The 17,241-nt window shown below is 44.9% G+C and overlaps 2 protein-coding genes across 3 annotated transcripts; both read right to left on the bottom strand.

Moving 5' to 3' along the window:
- Window positions 1–644: 644 nt before the first annotated feature.
- LOC146566352 (uncharacterized) lies at window positions 645–10,579 on the bottom strand. 2 transcript variants are annotated; one of them, XM_085289979.1, is made up of 9 exons: window positions 10,391–10,579; window positions 9,394–9,624; window positions 8,980–9,118; window positions 7,519–7,664; window positions 6,907–6,959; window positions 5,378–5,502; window positions 4,894–5,001; window positions 3,300–3,509; window positions 645–3,149 (listed from the first exon to the last, which is right to left on the bottom strand). In XM_085289979.1, exons 2-9 carry the CDS (start codon window positions 9,594–9,596, stop codon window positions 2,838–2,840), a joined length of 1,296 nt encoding a protein of 431 aa, XP_085146105.1. In that variant the 5' UTR covers window positions 9,597–9,624; window positions 10,391–10,579; the 3' UTR covers window positions 645–2,837. The 2 variants fall into 2 exon arrangements, with proteins under 2 accessions (XP_085146105.1, XP_085146106.1); XM_085289980.1 differs by having other exon boundaries at window positions 9,394–9,619.
- A 1,217-nt stretch (window positions 10,580–11,796) lies between these two features.
- med31 (mediator complex subunit 31) lies at window positions 11,797–13,817 on the bottom strand. Its single transcript, XM_085289975.1, has 4 exons — window positions 13,575–13,817; window positions 12,690–12,764; window positions 12,515–12,611; window positions 11,797–12,399 (listed from the first exon to the last, which is right to left on the bottom strand). Exons 1-4 carry the CDS (start codon window positions 13,582–13,584, stop codon window positions 12,183–12,185), a joined length of 399 nt encoding a protein of 132 aa, XP_085146101.1. The 5' UTR covers window positions 13,585–13,817; the 3' UTR covers window positions 11,797–12,182.
- Between the last annotated feature and the right edge of the window lie 3,424 nt (window positions 13,818–17,241).

Below are 17,241 nucleotides of genomic sequence, written 5' to 3'. Positions count from 1 at the left end.
TTAGCTGTTCCCAGGACTGCGCTCTTCTGGACAGAGATCTCCGATGTTATTCCCGGGATCTGCTGGAGCCACTCGCCTAGCTTGGGAGTCACCGCACCTAGTGCTCCGATTACCACGGGGACCACCGTTACCTTCACCCTCCACATCCTCTCGAGCTCTTCTCTGAGCCCTTGGTATTTCTCCAGCTTCTCGTGTTCCTTCTTCCTGATATTGCTGTCATTCGGAACCGCTACATCGATCACTACGGCCGTCTTCTTCTGTTTGTCTACCACCACTATGTCCGGTTGGTTAGCCACCACCATTTTGTCCGTCTGTATCTGGAAGTCCCACAGGATCTTAGCTCGGTCATTCTCCACCACCCTTGGGGGCATCTCCCATTTTGACCTCGGGACTCCCAGGTTAAACTCGGCACAGATGTTCCTGTACACACACGTGTGTATTTTTGACTAATACAGTGAGCCGTCTTTACCAGAAATGACATCTTATTGTCCAGGCTTTCTCAGAGCTAACAATTAGATTCTTTTTCCGAAACATGCTGGCAGACAAGCATTCCTGAGTTGCACTTAGAGCATATCTGTGTAGTGGACAGAATTAATATTACACCAACTGCAGACAGTTATTCTGGAGACACACAAAAAACAGTCTGTGTGGACTCATTAAGTTTATTTACAGGAGCCGTGCTGTATAAACACGACAGAAAGAAACCTTAAGATTAGAAAGGAAACAAAACTGCACCACGACTACAGCATGTGTGGTGAGCTAACACAAAACAAACACGGATCTCACTCCCACCAAGATAAACTAAGCTTTACACAGTGAACACTTTTATTACTTACTAAACTAAAAATAACCAAAACAAACAAGTAAAATGACGAGATGGACGACAAATAGTGAGTTTCCCTCTAAAAACAAGAGCTGATGCAACATTAAGGTATTTTATTAGGAGGGTGGTGCCTCCATAACTTCTCTCACTACACCCAAGATCTTCAACAAAAAATCAGAAAATTAAGGAACTCATTGAACTAAATTACCAAAGAAAAACTTAAAGCTTATCACAGAACAGAAACAGTGAAGATTATAAATGATCCTCTTATGGCCTCTGACAGCGGACTAATCTCTGTGATTGTCCAGGCCCCATCTTATCTTAATGACCTTGTAGTACCATATCACCCTATTAGAGCACTTCGCTCTCGCTCTGCAGGCCTACTTGTTGTTCCTAGAGTATTTAAAAGTAGAATGGGAGGCAGAGCCTTCAGTTTTCAGGCCCCTCTTCTGTGGAACCAGCTTCCAGTTTGGATTCAGGAGACAGACACTATCTCTACTTTCAAGATTAGGCTTCAAACTTTCCTTTTTGCTAAAGCATATAGTTAGGGCTGGACCAGGTGACCCTGAATCCTCCCTTAGTTATGCTGCAATAGACGTAGGCTGCCGGGGATTCCCATGATGCACTGGGTGTTTCTTCTTCACTCACTATGTGTTTATACACCTCTCTGCATTTAATAATTAGTGCTTATTAATCTCTGACTCATCCACAGCGAGTCTTTGTCCTTGAAATAATGAATGTTTATTGTAACGATTGAGGTAGATTTGAGTGTACAATGTTTATTAGAGGCAGCTCTGCTAATCACAGCAGAGGGTGGCACTAGAAGGTGATTAAATCTACAAAGCTTGGTCCTCTGTGGAGCTGGAACCATGATTTCACAGTAATCTGATTACACTTTGAGAGTTCCCGTCAGCCCTGAATCATAGGATATCGCTGCAGGGATCAGCCCATTAAAAACACAGTGACCGTCCAAATCTCAGCATATAAAGTGCAGTTAGTGATAATGTCACTGTGTAGAGCTCACTCTGCCTGCTGCCAGCTGTGGGCAAACACATTTAGATTCATGCTGTGAGATGATTTCTGAAGGCCTGAGAATCAGCTTGATTGGCTCATTTAAAATGAGCCGAATCGACTCCTGAGAGGAAACGGGGCCTGCGATCCTGCCGCGCTCTGCGCTCTAATCACACCTTCAGACTGTGAGGTAAAACCTACTGCAGTGCTTCGCTTTCTGCCTGTCGGTGTCACAGATTTGCTTCTATTTGTGTCATCTAAAACCTGCCAACACCTCGTTGCACAGACTCACAGTCTCATCTCTGTAGCAGCATCAGTGCTGGAGGTCTCTATAACCTGCAAATAATCAGCACCGCCCTTCCTGTGTCTGTTTCTTCACAGGACAACTGTGAGCACTAACTGTCCTTTATAATAGTAATTAAAACTAAAAGCAAAGTGCCATTGTTATAAACTCCAGTCACATATATTAGTGACAGCTCTGGAGTCACACCAGTTTACATCACGGACTCACAGGGAGTAAAAGCAGCCTTCACAAATCAATATGTATTAAATACTTTGGACTTTTAGACCAATAAAATTCTGAGGTGTGTTTTCAACAGCGGCTTTAGCAGGCGAGAACATTTATCACACAGTAAGCACAAAAGTTGAAGCATTGGAATATTTGTAAGGTGGTTCTTGAGACCACTCTTTGTGTTCTGAGCTAAATTGGGGGCTCATCCGAGATTTGTGCATCCTATAAACTTTGCTTGTTCAATGATGCTGCTTTTAAGTGAAGTGTCGATGTATTTTGGTTTGATGACTTATTAGCCTTTATTAGCTGCAGCGGGAGTTTAAATATAAAAGGTTTTCATTGGCTAATCAGTATAATTACGGATGAGGGTGGAAGTCCTCAATCTAAGCAAGTGTAGTAAATTTGAAGAGGGGCAGAGGGAGCAGGCCTCTCAGGTACAGCCTGATGCGGCGCTAGAGACTCAGCTTCCTTTGCACACCTGCCCTTCACCGATTAATTGATCAGCTCCCACTCCAAGTCGCTGATCAGCCTGTAATTGAGCTTCCGGTAGTTTTTGGGGTGAATCTGTCGCTGCCGCCACACCTCCTCATACAGGCTGCGTATGACCGTAGGCAGCAGTGGGAAGCCAGCGGTGCGAGCCAGTGTGTTGCAGTACTCCCACTGATCCTGGTCCAAGATCAGCAGGTGGCGATGCTGGACTCCCCGCTCCAGCTTCTCCTGCAGCTCCCGCCGGACCTCATCCTCCATCTGAACTCGAGAGGGTAACGTGACCGAGCCCTCCAACACGGCCAGGGCGAACTGGACCTGCAGCGATAGAAGACAAACGAACCTAACAACCGAAGCTACCTAACAAACGGCATTCAAACCAGAGTAAGTCCGCTCTGCTTCTTAGAAAGTCGACACTGGGACTGCTGCAGTGGAGAACAGTGGGTATGACGGTACACTGCCGCTCACCTGGCAGTTGAAGTTGGGGAAGGGGCAGATGATCTTGCAGATGCCGATGAAAAAGAGCGAGGGGAAGGCGGGTGGCACCAGAAAGCGGTACAGAGGTGACATCATCTGGTCCTGGATGTCCAGACCCAGCTGGGCTGCGTCCAAGAACGGAAACCTGAAGTTATACCCGGTGCAGAACATCAGGACATCCGCCTCCGTCACCGAGCCGTCCTGGAACCCATCACAGTGTCAAATACAACCAACCAATCACAGGAGGCGTCTGCTTGAACTTTATTATATGCCGTGGCTTGCAAAAGTATTCGGCCCCCTTGAACTTTCCCACATTTTGTCACATTACAGCCACAAACATGAATCAGTTTTATTGGACTTCCACATGAAAGACCAACACAAAGTGGTGCACACGTGAGAAGTGGAACGAAAATCATACATGATTCAAACATCTTTTACAAATAAATAACTGCAAAGTGGGGTGTGCGTAATTATTCACCCCCTTTGGTCTGAGTGCAGTCAGTTGCACATAGACGTTGCCTGATGAGTGCTAATGACTAAATAGAGTGCACCTGCGTGTAATCTAATGTCAGTACAAATACAGCTGCTCTGTGACGGCCTCAGAGGTTGTCTGAGAGAACATTGGGAGCAACAACACCACGAAGTCCAAAGAACACACCAGACAGGTCAGGGATAAAGTTATTGAGAAATTTAAAGCAGGCTTAGGCTACACAAAGATTTCCCAAGCCTTGAACATCCCACAGAGCGCTGTTCAAGCAATCATTCAGAAATGGAAGGAGTACGGCACAACTGTAAACCTACCAAGACGAGGCCGTCCACCTAAACTCACAGGCCGAACAAGGAGAGCGCTGATCAGAAATGCAGCCACGAGGCCCATGGTGACTCTGGACGAGCTGCAGAGATCTACAGCTCAGGTGGGGAATCTGTCCATAGGACAACTATTAGTCGTGCACTGCACAAAGTTGGCCTTTATGGAAGAGTGGCAAGAAGAAAGCCATTGTTAACAGAAAACCAGAAGAAGTCCCGTTTGCAGTTTGCCACAAGCCATGTGGGGGACACAGCAAACATGTGGAAGAAGCTGCTCTGGTCAGATGAGACCAACATGCAAAACGCTGTGTGTGGATGAAAACTAACACTGCACATCACTCTGAACACACCATCCCCACTGTCAGATATGGTGGTGGCAGCATCATGCTCTGGGGGGCTTCTCTTCAGCAGGGACAGGGAAGCTGGTCAGAGTTGATGGGAAGATGGATGGAGCCAAATACAGGGCGATCTTGGAAGAAAACCTCTTGGAGTCTGCAAAAGACTTGAGACTGGGGCGGAGGTTCACCTTCCAGCAGGACAACGACCCTAAACATAAAGCCAGGGCACCAATGGGATGGTTTAAAACCAAACATATCCATGTGTTAGACTGGCCCAGTCAAAGTCCAGATCTAAATCCAATCGAGAATCTGTGGCAAGATCTGAAAACTGCTGTTCACAAACACTAATCTGACTGAGCTGGGGGGCCGAATACTTTCGCAAGCCACTGTCTCAGGTGGACTTCCTGCAGTGGAGGATTAATACAGTTGAGGTCAGTCACCTGGAAGCGAATTCTGCCGTCGTCCTCGACGGCCTCTACTGAGCTGGACTGTTGAATCCCATCAGGCAGAGGGAAGGTGATCCGAGGGCGGCGGTGACTCAGAGTCACCTGTGAGATGAAGAAAGAAAAACACGCCGTGAGTCTAAAGCTCCGTCACACGCTTTCTGCACTCGCTGCTCGTCCCAGGCTGCAGTTATGCAGCGTAACCTGCTGTTAACTTCTTTAAAGACACAATTATACGTTTTTGCTCTCGCTCCTCTTCCTCCTGCTCTCTAACCAGAGGCTCCCTGTGGCTTTGTCAAACAGTTAATACAAATGTAGGAACATGCACCCTCTGTCTATCACCTGGCACCTTCCTCCCATCAGAGGAGGAACCCACTGGTGCCCAGCTCGTCAGGCATTCTGGTAGGTCAACTAAAATATGCAAGAAATAAAGATAATAATAATAAAAATAATACATCTGCATGCAGATGTTAGTTGTTACCTGGGCACCCACATTGGCCAACTCGAGGGAAATATCCAGACCTGATGCTTTGGCTCCCAGAACGACCACCGACTGACCCGCAAACGGCTCCGCGAATCGATACGAGTGACTGTGGAGCACTTTCCCTGCACACAGAGAGGCACACTGGTTCTAGAATGGATCACTGGGAGGGATGCTCTGTGCAGCGGTGACAGCTGTTCCAGAGTAGGCGGGGTAAAAGTTGTCCCACAAGGCTGGCCGACATGATAGACGATGGGCAGGGCTGTGAATACTCAAGACTGTGTTTATTGAACGCAGTATGGAGAAGAACAACGAGAATTAAGAGACCTGGTGACCAGTGATGGACGTTAGACCAGCTGTAAAACTGGAGGCAGTTTGTTCGCACTAACCACAACAACTACCATCTTCATCTGATGCGGCCCCCCTGGCGCCAGCTGGATGCTCAAGGCAAAAGCTGACGGGAGTAACACAACTCTCCGTTAGATAACAAAACAGCTGCTGTGACTCCTCATTCAAGGTCACCGGCGCCGACCGAAGATTGCTGACTTTTGCATAACCGGGTGAAGGGACACTTTCTCTCCGCTGAACACGGAACACACACACATGTACACTGATGCAGACCTACACTCACCTCCACCCCCTCCAAACGCCTTCGAAGCTTATGTCTTTATGTTGTGAGATGTGCTGATTCGTGTGTTGAGGTGTTTTTTTCTGTTCTCAAACTGATCTCCCTGTTGGAGCTCAGTCTGGGAGGAGTTCTTTTCTTCTCCTCGTCTTTCCTCATGTTGTGCATTTTCCATGGTTTCGGTTCGGGTGGCTGCTCGTGGGGTCGACCGGCCAGAGCTACCTAGCCTGACCGGTCTCCCCAATGTGATGTTTGTGCATTGTATATACGGTCGGCAGGGTGTCTGTCTTAATTGCCCCTTGGAGATAAATAAAGTCTCTCTGACTGACTTGGCTGAGCTGCCTGTTGAGCTTTCATTCAAACTTCTTTGGTGTCCAGAAGCCTCTGAAACCTCTGATTTTACCAACTGACTGAAACACGAAGGTTTCCCGGAGGTGTCTGAACACACCCGGAGGTACGCTTTGTGGGGATTCAGCACAAAATGAGAACAATGCTGGTGTGTCTAACCAGCCGCACAAACATTCCTGAAGCTCACACCGATGCGGCTCAGTTTGAAGTGTCACGATCTGCTGTGAACTCGCAAAACTGTCCACACCTTCAGTGTGCAGCAGACAGAAAGGAGAGGACTGAGCTCTGAGCGCAGTCCTTCCGCTGATCCAATCTAGCACCAGCGAACCTCGATTTACTAAACTGACACAGATTAATGCTAATCACGACTGAGTGTTTACAGATGTTACTGAGGCTTAAACACAAGAATAAACCTGATGAAGTCATCAGCAGTTCACTGCATTCATTCAATCTCCTCAGAAAAACTAATTTCTATCATATCAGGAACTTTTTATTAAAATACTTGCTTGTTGTAAAAGCTTTGTTTTTGTTATGAAGGCATAAATGTTTGTTTTACCTTTAAAGTTCTCGATGCCTGGTATGAGTGGGATGTGAGGGTCTGAGTAGTGCCTTTAAAACAGACGAGAATAAGAGTCAAAATAATAAGAGCCGCTGAAGCAGGTGAACTCAGAGCTTTGGCACCCTCAAGTGGCAGCAGGGGGCAGAGGCTTTTATTCTGAAGTAAAGCCTACAGAGTCATTTCAAAATAAAATGCTCACCTTCAAATTAAGAGCTTTAATACACACTTTGTAACTTTCTGCTTTTGGATAAAATCTTTTTCTTTCTCCAAAACACAAAATCTTAGACTTCACAAGATTCACACTTTTATTTGTAAATGTCAACATTTAAAGACTTTTAAAAAAAGACATCGTATTAAAGTTGCACTCTGGAATAATTAGTGAATGCAAATATGTTGAATCGCAGCCACACGCTGACCAGGTGTTACGGCTCATTAGCCAATGAGATGCTGTAGTTTAACCTTTGATTTAATGAAACTTTAAACTACGTCTGAGACCATCAACTCATGGGCGAAGTGTTGGTCACAGAACCAGATTCATATGTTTCTGCACTATTACTTTTATTTGCCATCGCCCCCTGCTGGTCATTAGAACGCAGTGTGTGATCTCACCCCGAGCAGACGAAGACAGAGTCAAACGTCTCAGTTTTCTGATGACCTGAAGAATCAGATGATGTCACTTCCCACGCCGTCCTCTCCTCCACCTCGCCCTCTGTCGTCACATTGACGGGCTTCACGCTTTCCACGACAGTGTTGAACTGACAAAAAGAGTCACAGTGAGGAAAGTGGCGCCGCGGGAGGTTTACTTTTGTATTGTATCATATTTGAGACAAATCAGATCTCTTAGAAAATTCAAGGCGAGCAGATTTTTATTGACGGAGCTGAAATCGTCTCCAAGTCTCTGATGATCCTGGGGTCCACACCGGTGGCAGGTACTCAGGTGTTGGCTTTATACTAGAGAGCAGTTTAGTCATATTAGAAACTCCATCAGTGACGAAGCATCAGGCTGTTCCTGGATGCAGCGATGTTTCCTTATGTTTAACACCCTGTTACAGCCAATCAGATCACTGTCACGGCTTCATAAACCAGAACTAAAAAAACTCAGGACAACAAACCACAATCACACTTGTTTCTTTCAGGGATTCTGAAAAATAACCAGCCACGTAACATTAACCAGGTCAGGACTACTATTGGATGGATGGACTTTGTGTTTAGTGCTGTGACGTAGTGTTTGTGTAACTGCTGGATCTTTATTTGGGTTTTATGGTTTATTTAATACAGCGTGTGCCTGCAGAGGGAAGATAAATGAGATGATGAATAAAGAAAAAGGAAATGAAAACTTTGTTTTGAGTTTGAGTTCGGTGTGTCACACCAGGCTTTATGAACAGCTTTCATTAAGCCTGAGGAAGCAACACCGCTGGTACATTTTCATGTACAAAGCACGCCTTGATTATCTTTATTGCCTATGAACAGCTGTAGGGATTGTCGCTCGTGTTTCTGGTACCAGGAGTTAAAACAGAAAGTTCAAACGAACGAAAGCTGCTTTTATCCAGCTGGGAAACTTGAAACCTCAGATCTTCTACTGCAGAGTGCGTCTGTGATCCTGATCAGGTCTCTGTTGAACCAGATTTTACTCTCTTGGTTAAATACAAGAAGCAGTCGAGCTGGTTGGAGCCTCGCTTCAGACTGTGGCTCGGAGTTAACATCTCCATGGTCACGGCTGTGGTCTTTCTCACAAACTCCACACTCTTACTTTTTACAGATGCAGACATTTTTCAATTTTCAATCCAATCAATGTTATTTAAAACAACAGCTGCCTCCAGGCGCTTTATACTGTAAAGACTCTACAATAAAACAAAGAAAGGAATAAAACATTACTGAGTCGAAATTTTCCTTTCTGCACTCGAAGGGCATTAAATACAAAATGCTGCCATCGATAAAGATTTTAACTGAATCGTAAAGTCTACACGTATCACAAAGCAGCCACCTGCACCCTTCACTACATGACATCACAGACTGTGTTATGAGAGCCAGCAGCTTAAATCTGACTCAGAAGAATCCCGGGCGACTCACCCGGATGTGAGGCCGGATGCCGTGGCTCTGGCAGTACCTCTCCAGGTACCTCTGGACCTCCTGATGGGGCAGGAAGCTGCTAAGCTGGGGTTCAAAGGGGAAGTCCGGGAACATCATCACCTCCTTGGGCAGGTTGGTCCTGTCGGAATATCAGAAAACATTAACTGCGAGCACAGAAAGGAAACTTCACTGCAGCTCAGCCTTTCTCTCATGTTCATGTCAATGTAGGAGACTGCAGAGAGAACGAGCCCACAGGAAAGGACCAGAAACAACTGTGACTTTAGGCTTTAGTCGAGTCAGGACTGAAGCGTTAAGGATGACTTTACAACATAAATTATGCAAAGCTGCTCTAGTGAAACGTGGAGCGGGCCCTCGCAGCGAGCCCATCGATGGTGTGCAGACAGGTGAGCCTACCTGAGGTCTCTGTACATGCTGCTGTGCACCGGCAGCCCGTTATCAAGCTTTCCAACACGTTCGTCGTAACACCAGGTGCCGCCTACGTTTTCAGAGAGCTCGAACACCACCGGAGGAGCGAAGCGGCCTGAACGGGACAGGATGTGCCTGGCCGCGCAGAGTCCGGCTGCTCCGGCACCGACCACCGCCACCCGCTGCAACATCAGGTCTGTGCTGGTGACTCCACCTGAACTGAGCACGGAGACACAAACGCTCGAGATGAGGTCTGGTTATCACAGTGAGTAAACAGCTAATAATGAGTGTGCATGCTGTATGAATACAGTACGTGCTGATCTGCTCCACCTCATTTCCTGTTGTAAATCTATGTTCCAGTGCTACGTGCTCACATCAAACACAGCACACAGACGGATAACTAGGTGAAAACTGATTAATGTGAAATATTTCCGAGCATCAAAATGATCATTTTGCTGGTTTTGGCTTTGCGCTCCAGAAGAAGCCCCGCCCACCTGCTGATTAAATGTTCTGTTTATGAGGGGCAGCCAATCAGAAGAAAACTGGCATAAAGAGGCAGGAGTTGAAACTAGCGGAACTGAAGCTCTGATTATTTTGAACCCTGTTAGAGTCAAAGAATAAAAGGTATGTGAGTCTAAAGGTCACAGGTGACGCTGTGACTCTAATTTACAGTTTAACCCAGCCTGGACTTGGACCTGCAGGCTGCCACTTTACAGTCCGAGCCATTAGCTCCGCTCCTCCACACTTCACAGATGAGCAAATATGAACAACTCCCTTATCAGAATGCTAACAAGCTAACTCAGCCACAGTTTCATAAATCACGTTTATTCAACCCCATATTGCAAACTGCGCATGCCCACACCAGGCGGCCACAAACTTTTTAAGTCTACCTGTCAGTGCAGATCGCTCCGTTGCTACATTAAAGTCGGCACTTTTAAACAAAACACCCCGATTAATCAGTGATGATGAAGAAACAAGGAGTTACCGTCGTCCCGCTCAACCGTTTCCCGTCCCGGTGTCCGCGGAAATCAGCGAAAACATCGCTTAAACGTTAGCTAACTGAACCGCTGGGCGTCCATCCAGGTACCGAGGCACGACTCACGTCTCAACACCGCTCGGTTACCGCACAACGGCCCTGGTGTTACGGAGAAAACGGTCCCGTGTCTTCCGCTAACGTAATCAAAAAACTTCCGGAGTCCTTCACAATAAAAGCAGATAAGGACGTTTAGCGCCAGAAAACGGCAAAAATAATATTTTATTTTATTCTATTTTCAATACATTTTAGCTTCATTTAGTTTCCTGAGTGGATTTACTTTACTCAGATGTATTATTATGATTTTGTTTCCTCTGTTACATTTTATTGCTGGTATTATTTTATTTATCTATCGAACTATTTGTGTATTTATTTTAGCTGAACAGTCCTCCGATCAACGCTTCCTGTTTTTAGATAAACGGACTTTATTATTTTGAAAAAATAGTTCGATGATAGTTTAGGTTTTAGTGTATTAACCATCCTATTACGGCTGCTTGTCGTGTCAGTATTTAACAAAAATGACTTAAACTACATGTCCGGGTTTCTTTTGAAGTTAATTTTATAATAAAATGTTTGTTAGCTGTATCAGCCAGCTGACCTCTGAGAATGGTGTTTGCACTCCTCACTGCACGTTAAGTCCTCGGTCCTTCATCCGTTTTGGTTCCCGCTGCTTTAGATGTCCTGTCATAAACACGCGCTTACACTCTTACAGGTGAGAGCAGCAGGTAACAACGCACCCTCAGTCAATAAACAGAGGGACCAGGAGGGCTCTCTGTCTGTGTTTGTGCTCAAGGCTCTGCAGCCAGGGATGCTTTGTCTTGTTGCTCTGCTCTTTTCCACCGGATCTGTTTTCGGGATCTAAAAATAGAAAAGAAATATTGAGTTTCCTCTTTAAATGCACATCATGAGCCACCCTGGTGGTGGTCAGAGGGCCCGGTGGCGCCAGTGTCCGGCAGCCTCGCCTCTGTCAGTGCGCCCCAGGGTGGCTGTGGCTACAATGTAGCTGCCATCACCAGTGTGTGAATGTGTGGATGACTGGATATGTAAAGCGCTTTGGGGTCCTTAGGGACGAGTAAAGTGCTATATAAATACAGGCCATTTACCATTTACCCTCACTGAATCACTGTTTAATGCTCTGCTGTAGAAGTGACGATGGAGGGAAACTTTGTGATGAAGTGAGATCTTGTTCATGTGACCTGCATCAGAGCACCTCCTCTTTCCCTCACGTCAGGATATTTCAGGTCAAGGAAAAGTGGTTAGGAAAAGGAGGTAGGTCATTGTTGTTATTGAGCAGACTAACTCAAAGAAAGCCTGCATAACTTTATTGGTTTAATCAACACGCAAACAGAAACAAACTCTTCACATTTCAAACATTTTATTAGAACAAAGGATGAAAACAGGCCGAGCCACTCCCCTCTCCCGGAACACTTCAGTCACACTCAGGTGATCGCCGCAGATAAAAGCACGCCCCCATCAGGCAGGAGCTCACTCTGCAGCTGAGCAGCAGGACTTTAAATGAAAACCTCTGCTGCCTTTTTGTTTTCAGTCTGTTCCTGCTGAGACCACAGGACTGACAAGTTCCAGGAAATAGTTACATCCATAAATCCAGGAGAAATTTTAGCTTGAAAGCTTGATGCTTCCCATCAGCTGATCAGCTCCCACCTCAGTTCCTCCCCCACGGTCTTTAATGTTCACGTGAATGGAGAAATAACCTCGGTATCCCAGCAGCACTCCAACTCCGTCGTCATTTTGCGGCAGCATTGCCGTGCGGCGGGGCCGTCTGTGGCTGCGCCTGCGTTTGCTCAGCGAGCGCCTGCTGCAGCCGCATGCGTTTTCGTGAGTAGTGCTGCCAGTGCAGCAGCTGCTGCTCGTCGATGAACTTGGCGCACTGAGCGTTCACCAGCTCCTTCCTGAAGTGCTCGTACTGCAGCAGCTCCAGCATGTGCAGGCAGTGGGGGTACCTGCAGGGGGCGGAGTCACAGAGCAGAGGTCAGCTGACAGAAGGGTTTACAAACATCACAACTTTATCCTCAAAGAGAAAATCATCTAAACTGAGGATCAAACACGTCGCCGTACTTGAGGAACTTGGCATACTCAGGCTCCTTCCAGTACAGCAGGTACTTCAGGTAGTTGATGAAGGATCTGTCCCTCAGGATGCCTCTCTGAGCCAGAACTGGAAACAAACACACAAAACCTACGTTAAACTCTGGCAAATGTGAAGCTGCGAGTTTCTGATCACAGAGTCACTCACAGTTCAGGTAGTTGGGATTCGCCAAACACTGGACGAACTCGAGCTCCAACTGGAAACGGTTCCTGGCCTGCTCGTCTGCACCGGGAAGCACACGAGTTAATCAGCAACACGACATTCAAACCCACAGCACAGATTATCCTGAGATCATCAGGAGCACATGCTTTTAACTTCTATTATTTAATTACATTAAATCTAAACCTCAATAATATCTCGAAGGATTCAATCCACACTACACACACGCCAACGTAACACACCCACGAGAACGCATGTTTCTATACCAGACTCCATTAGAAAAAAAGCAATTTAGAGGCACATTGTTTTAATTCAACCTGAAAACTTTAAACAGGCAGCTCGGAAATTAAATTTAATATAAGGATGAATTATGGAGAGCCGAATTAAAGAGCGAGTCTCGGAGTACAGTCTTCAGCGTCCATGCCAGGTCATCTTCAAACACACTTACGTTAGCTGATAAATCAGGTTTGTTGTCAATCGGAATAATTTCTTGGGACGTTGTGATCAGGACAGAAAAGGCCGACACTCTGCAGCCTGACTTAAAGCTAATCATGAGTGTACCAACGTCGTTAACAACACATTCAATTACATTTAAAAACAACCAGAACCTTTACTCCCTTTAACTCCCTTAAATAAAACTCGTAATCCCAGCGCCGCCAGACTCCATTCAATTTAACGCCGCTTTGTCTGTTTGCGGAATGCTTCGTAGTCAAAGTAGAAAAACAAGACGGAGCACATGTAAATACCATCAGCTGCTCACAGACACGCTTTTAAAGCCAACAAAGTAAAACTTACGGATTTATTTATGGCGTTTTGTCTTACAGGAAATATTAGCCTAGCAGATTAGCATTGACCAAACAATCTGCTACAAACCTGTTTCCATGGCTACAGCCTGAAGGCAGCAGTATGTAGATGAAGGACTTAAATGTCAGATAAACTGTATAAAAACTTAAGAAGCACAAATAAGAACAGAAAGCCGGGTTTTGCCCTTTTCGGGTTTAATCGCCGCCATCAAACGTGTGCAGACTAAAACGTAAAACGTTAAACTTCCGCCTTCGCGACATCCACGTCGCTTTACGCTGCCTGCTGTTCGTTGTTTGGCCTCAAGAGGGAGGCAACAGCAGGCAAAAGATAAGCGCCTTCAGACTCCCACAGATATGGAACGCCAGGACTGACATAATGAATTAATAAATACACCATTAAATAATTAATTAAATGTGGCAATAATTAATTAAATAAATATTTACAACTCATTTAATTCAATAATTATTGGCACATTTAATAATTATTGACATATTTAATTAATCCATCCATCCATTCGCTTCCGCTTCTCCTTTTCAGGGTCCCGGGGGGCGCTGGAGCCTATCCCAGCTGTCATAGGGCGAGAGGCGGGGTACACCCTGGACAGGTCGCCAGTCTGTCGCAGGGCCAACACACAGGGACAGTTTTTGTGTCTGTAGGGCTGTTTGATGACGGTTTGGACTCTGGGAGATGAGGACACACCCACATCTGTTCCATACTGCAGCCATTGATGGTGTTACAGCTCTGAGGCAGCTTTGGGGCATCAGACGCACACACTGGAAAACCAGCACCTGGACTTCATGCAGGAGAGACGGCCTCAGTGATTTAGGTTCATAAGCGAGTTCAAACACTTCTGGCCTCTTATCACTTAGATTCCTTAATCTTAACAGTGAATGCATTTAAAGCAGGAACTGCACACCTAGCTGTCAGAAGTTTGGCAGCATGAGTACTGTAAAGTTTTGTAGGGTCCTTGTTAAAAATTCCACAAGCACCACGTTTGTCATATAAAGTTCCATTTTTTACAGTACATTGTTGAAATTATAAACTATATATTCTAGTTGTCCACTTGTCAGTAATCTTTGAGTAAATGGATGTCAGTGATAAATCAGTGGTGATTCACCTGCAAATGTTTTTAACAAACTTTGTTTTTTGTAGAATTCATCGGCAGCTGTGGAGAGATGCATTTGAATATCTTCTGGTTCCACTTTTCCTAACCTGGAAGCTGAGGATGGCTGATTGCTGACAAGGACGCACCTCAGTGCTTATCATGGGTGTTACATCCTCTGTGCAGGAATTCCAAAGAAAACGAGAGCAACGAGCACTCGTTAAGAGCAGCCAGAAATCTGTCCCTTTCTGGCAGCTGTGGAAACGTCCAATAAGAAAGTTTGCATTCTTAGAACAATGCTGGTCATGTGTGATGTGTCATCATATGAGGATATTACATTTTGACCTAATTCTGCTCAATTAAGTGTTTTGATCGTTGATCCAGTACGGCAGCTTTGTGTTGTGCTGCAAGTTAAAAACCATTGTCCTCATGAGCACAGCATCTAACAACTCTCCTTTACAAAAGTCGATTGACTTTAACTGGACACAATGGTTTCCAGTGGGAGCAGTGTTGGGGAGTAACGGAATACATGTACCGCCGTTACGTATTTAAAATACAAAATATGAGTAACTGTATTCCGTTACAGTTACCGTTTAAAAAGGTGGTATTCAGAATACAGTTACTTTGTTGAAATAAATGGATTACACTGCGGTACTTTCCTGTTTCATTTTGTCGCGGGTCAGGACTGTTTGGGTTTTGTTTGACAGCTACGTTCTTTTGTTCCAGGCGGCAGGGTTACGGTTGCCATGGTTACAGGGCGACGCTCTCTCTCTCTCTGTGACTGTGTGTTTCCTGGGTGAGAGAGCGCCTTTTCGTTGTTGTTGTTGTTGTTGTGCTAAGCTAACAGGCAGAATGCTACAAGCATAGCTCTAAAGAATGTAGCATCATGTTCAGTGTAGTCCGTGTTGCAGAGAGAATGGACTGCCATACACGTTATGTGTCTGTGAGCGGGAGGAGGGAGAAAAAGGGGAGTGGAAAGGTACGAGTTGACATCGAGGAAAAACGGGAGCTGGAAGCATGTAAATATAATAATAACCACTGCAGCCAAGAAGAGAGCCTGACGAGCCCAGCTGTAAGTAAGCTATTAAGACTCGACTGTACACCGTGTTCGTGTTTTCCTCCGAAAACAATAAGTTCCGTTGCAGCAGCCTTTCAACGCCTCTCTCTGTCTCTCGCAAGAAAAGTTGACCCACACAACAAAGTAAAGCTATTTTTCGGCTACGAGCCGACAGGGACCCCGCCGTATTAGTCAGAGGTCCCTTTACTACAGTTCGGAGTCGCGGACCTTCAGTAATAGTAATAAATCACACAGCAATAGTACATTCACGTAGTTGTAAAAAGCATGATAATATATTAAGTAATCCAAAGTATTCAGAATACATTACTCTCATTGAGTAACGTAACGGAATACGTTACAGAATACATTTTGGGGCATGTAATCTGTAATCTGTAATGGAATACATTTTAAAAGTAACCTTCCCAACACTGGTGAGGAGATACATTCATCACTCATCCCTGACACCGGAGAAGTCACCTGGATGAGTGAAAAAACAATTTTCCATGGAAAATCCAGAGGAACTGAACTTTGTTGTTTCTTTGGGCTCAATTTCAGCTCTAGCAGCATCTCTCAGAAGAAAACGGTTTTCCCAATTATCAGATGAAAAGATTGTTGAACCAGGTGGTATTCTCTGGAGTTGAAATGCAGTTTATTAAATTGGAATTCAAAAATGAATTTACAAGTACAGATTTTATTCTACAATTCATTAATTAAGCACAGAACTTTTTATTTCGATGCGCGTGGCTCTTGTGGTCCTCCATACAGCCTGGTGTAACAGAGTTAGAAAATAGCTTAATGAATTTCCTCAAAATTGATGTGCTTTGTGAATAGTTGGAGCCACCTGGTGGACAAACACAGCAACTGCAACTGTTAAGGTTCCAAATTGCTGCACAGCGCATGCCTCAGCAAAGGAAAAAAACTCCCAAGCTGGTGGTAGGTGCTAGTGAGCGATACTGTTGTCAATTTTGTAATTGTATTAATGAAAACACCCTCATAGTGGTAATTGTCAACATGTATTTTGATTGTAAGCAGTACTAGCATGTATCCCGAAAGTTACAGGCATTTTGATGCATGGGTAGTAACTTTATTCACGAGTAGCATTTTTAGTTAGCATGCTAAGCTAATACTCGTTAGCTAGTCGGGTGCTTTTTGACTTGCACTCAGCTCTAATGCTTCTCTATGAGATTGTGATTGTTCTAATTCTTTTTAACAGAACTGAATGTTGCAGTTGCTTTGCAGATTGTTAATGAAGACTGTGTGCTGTTTTCTTTGTACCAGGTAGGCGCTGTTAAGTATAAGTTTTAATTGATGCTGTTGTATAGGAAAAAAAATGATGAACAATGATGATTGTTTTATAATAGAAAAGCTGTTTTTATATGTTATTGTTGTTGTTGGTTAGGAAAAAGGAGAAAAATAAATAAATAATATTGCTACTATACGATCACAAGTTTGGTTTCAGCTAGAACTTTTAAAAGAAAGATTTTGTTGATGTTGTGTTGTATAAATATATCTTAGTCATTTGTTAAGTGTTATGTTTGGAAAAGGGAAAAGGAAAAAAACTCCCAAGCTGGTGAACT

The sequence above is a fragment of the Mchenga conophoros genome, linkage group LG10 (genome assembly GCF_057382185.1).
Source record: "Mchenga conophoros isolate Kocher_MC1m ecotype Shallow Benthic linkage group LG10, M_conophoros_male_GT1.1, whole genome shotgun sequence".
NCBI lineage: Eukaryota > Metazoa > Chordata > Actinopteri > Cichliformes > Cichlidae > Mchenga > Mchenga conophoros.
The sequence above is the reverse complement of the archived record's forward strand: the minus strand, read 5'-3'. Positions and strand labels throughout refer to the sequence as shown.